The sequence below is a fragment of the Neltuma alba genome, unplaced genomic scaffold, assembly GCF_004799145.2.
Source record: "Neltuma alba isolate B1F8T4 unplaced genomic scaffold, ASM479914v2 tig00007130_pilon, whole genome shotgun sequence".
NCBI classification, from domain to species: Eukaryota; Viridiplantae; Streptophyta; class Magnoliopsida; order Fabales; family Fabaceae; genus Neltuma; species Neltuma alba.
Genome location: NW_021634681.1, coordinates 79288 through 82957, shown reverse-complemented (window position 1 = coordinate 82957; position 3670 = coordinate 79288). Strand labels below are relative to the sequence as shown.

The 3670-nt window shown below is 37.1% G+C and overlaps 1 protein-coding gene across 1 annotated transcript; it reads left to right on the top strand.

The window, feature by feature from the left end:
* Positions 1-592: 592 nt before the first annotated feature.
* Positions 593-2651, top strand: LOC114751836 (zinc finger BED domain-containing protein RICESLEEPER 2-like; the record flags this gene model as incomplete). Its single annotated transcript, XM_028940520.1, has 1 exon — positions 593-2651. A coding segment is annotated over exon 1 (1935 nt), but the record flags the coding sequence as incomplete, so codon positions are not given.
* Between the last annotated feature and the right edge of the window lie 1019 nt (positions 2652-3670).

Here is a 3670-nt window from a genome sequence, read left to right as displayed (position 1 = left end):
TCAAGCGCTGCCTATTGATTCTTTTATTTCTGGATTGAGAATACCGAGTGTTGTAGCCTGATTGATTCTTTTATGGTTCAAACTTCTGATCTGCCGACGCCGTGCAAAGACCCGAGTGATTTAGCCTTGTTTGTTTGCAAATTTGTCTCCCAAAGCTCTCAGCCTCTCACTTACATTCAGAAGTTGCAGTCCGAGTTAACATTGGCAGAACAAGTAAGTTGTAAGTTTTCTCTTTGGTTCACAAATTTAATGCATTGATTGTGTTTGCTTCTGAAATTATAATTCGTGATATGAATGTCCTTATTCTGGGAGAAAGGGGAACCACTAGAATAAAAATATTTGCATCGATCTGTAGACTGCAAGTAAGCCTGATGACGTGTTTGCTTCTTCTTTGTGTTCTTATCTGATAAATTAATCCAAGGTTTGTGATTGATATATAGGCTGGAGTCATTATTAGTTTTCTGGTATTTGTGATTGATATATCGGTTGGAGTCATTACTAGTTTTCTAGTAATAATAGTCAATTCAGGTAGCTCATCAATCTGTTTCATATCAGATTTGCTGAATATAATGGTCAATTCATCAGCTTTATTTGCATTGCTCTTGCTGAGGACGTGTTTGCTCTTGCTCGTTGCTCTTGCTCGTTCCTCTTATTCAGTATATTAATTTACATACTCTTTATTTTTCTGATTTTTTATTGTTATTGAGTTCTAGTTAATGTCAACTCCACTTGGAAGTGAAACAATGTCATCCAATTCAGTTCCTCCTAATACAAATGCAATTGAGGTCAATCAACAAGCACCAACAGATTCTAGTCAACAAACTAATGATGAGAATGATGGTGGTGATTGTATCATTCAGAAAAAGAGGCGAAAGACTTCAGGTATTTGGGAGGAAATGGATCAAGTTGAAACTGATAATGGGCTCAAAGGTAGATGCAAGTATTGCAAACAACTATTTGCATACTCAGGCAAGGGAGCTAGCACTTCCCATCTTTGGAGGCATGTTGGATCTTGCTTGCAAAGGAAGTTGCACACTTCTTCACAACAAAAGCAACCCACCATTCCATTCCAACCTTCTAATCAGAGTGTTAATCCATTTATAGCACCTGGTGCGAGATATTCTAATGAAAAGATGAGGGAAATAATGGCTACTGCAATTATGGTACACGAGCATCCTTTTAACATTGTTGAGGATGAGGTCTGGATGTGGGGCTTTCAGTATGCAAATTCTGAATTTCAAAAAATTTCTCGCAAGACAGCAAGAAGTGATTGTTTGGCCATGTATGAGGCAGAAAAGAAACAATTAAAAGCTCTATTACAAGGTGTGAGCAAGATTAGTTTGACCACTGATATGTGGAAATCAGCTCACCAAGTAGCTGAATACATGGTTATCACTGGTCATTTCATAGATGCGGGGTGGAATCTGCAAAAGAGGGTTTTGAGTTTTGTGAAAGTTCCTGCTCCTAGACGGGGAATTGACGTGGCAGATGCTATTTTCAAGTGTTTGAAGGCTTGGGGGATTGAAAACAAAGTATTTTCTGTTTCAGTTGACAATGCTTCTTATAATGATTCTTGTTTGAGGGCTCTTAAAGATACCCTATCACTTAGTAGTTCATTGCCTCTTGGTGGTAGTTTGTTTCATGTTAGATGTTGTGCACACATACTAAATTTGTTGGTGCAAGATGGCCTTGGTAGAATTAGGGACATCATACATAATGTCCGTGAGAGTGTGAAATATATTAACTATAATGATTCAAGGCTGAAAGCATTTTGTGATGTTGTTGAGCAGAAACGGTTGAAGGAAAAGAAGCTCATCATTGATTGTCCAACAAGATGGAATTCTACATATAAGATGTTGTCTACTGCTTTGAAGTTCAAGGTTGTCTTTCCTGCTTATAAAGAAAGAGAGCCACATTACAACTATGCACCATCAGAAGAGGATTGGAATAAGGTTGAGAAGATTTGTAAACTTTTAAAAGTGTTCAATCTAGCAACCCATGTCATCTCAGGTAGTGAGTATCCTACTGCAAATTTGTACCTTCCTGAAGTTTGGAGAGTGAAACAAGTAATTGATAATGCCATAGAAGATGATGATTTCTTCATTACAGACATGGCATCCTCAATGAAAGAGAAGTTTGACAAATATTGGGGGGAATGTAATATGTTAATGGCTATTGCAAGTGTTCTAGATCCGAGGTGCAAATTATATGTTGTTAATTATTGTTTCCCTCTAATTTATAAACCTGATTATGTGGCTTCAGAGAATGTGGATAAAGTGGTGAGTAGTATGAAAACAATGTATGATGAGTATATTGGCATGTATAAGGGAGAGACAACTATGGGTAATGAACTTGTTAATGCTAGCAACAACTCTCCTGTCAATGTTTCTGGTTCTTCCATAGTTACTGGATTCGACCAAATCATGAGCATTGTTCGTGAAAAGCAAGCAATTCCCCCAATGAAATCAGAATTGGAAGCTTACCTTGAGGAGGGTGTTTACATTCCTGATGGTAGTTCTAACTCATTCAGCGCCTTGGAGTGGTGGAAAAATAATAGTCTAAAGTATAAGATTTTGTCTAAGATGGCAGCTGATGTCTTAGCTATTCCAATTTCAACAGTGGCATCAGAGTCTACATTCAGTGCTGGTGGTAGAGTTATTGATGAATATCGTTCTAAATTGAATGAACAATCAATTGAAGCACTTATTTGTGGTGGGGATTGGCTTCGCAATAAGTATGGTTTGAAAAAGAAACCAAAGGTACAAATCTTGAATTATAAAAAGAATACAATTTCTTATATTTATTAGTTATTAAATTTTGTTATGATCTAATATATATTTGATTTTTTCTTCTCAGGTGTTTGAACAAGAAGAAGAAATTGTGTTGAAGATTTAATGCTTTGTAGTTGTATGATTCGTTATAATTGTAACAAGAACAATTGTGTTAATTTGATTATTTCATATTTTGTTTGTATTTTGGATAATTTGGATGAAGTTATTATAATTTTGAATGGATTTATTTATGTTTACAATTTATTAAAAAATGCAGGCCTCTTAACAGGCCACAGGCCAGGCCAGGCCTGTAAACAGGCCAGGCTCAGGCCAATTAAAAGGCCTTTTACAGGCCACAGGCCAGGCTCAGGCCAACAGGCCTCATCACAGGCCTGGCCTGTTAAGGGTGAGGCCTGGCCTGGCCTGGCCTGTTTCCACCCCTAAAACCGATTAAACATCCAATTTAACCCTCCTTAACATAACCCAATTCACAAAACTCAAAATCAATCTCTACATTATCATCCTCAATCCCAAATCATCCAATTCCATAAACCCTAGCTCCAAAAATTCAAGATTCTTTAAATCCAAGGAAACTACACCGATTAAATACTTAAACTAACCCAATGCAATTAATTAAACTCAAAACAATCGGTCAAAAACCTCAATTCCATCACAACCTAGAAAATCCCAGGGTTCCACCAAAAATCCTCATAAATTCCATGGAATTTCAAGAAAGAAAGAAGATTAGAGGTTAAAATCACTTACTTGAGGTAATGGATCCTTAGAAATGTCTTTCCCAAGCCTCAAAACCGAAACCCTAGCAGAGCTCCTCTCTCCTCCTTCAGATTTTCTAATTTTCGCACAACTGAACCCTCCAGCAACTATATAGAATCGCGACC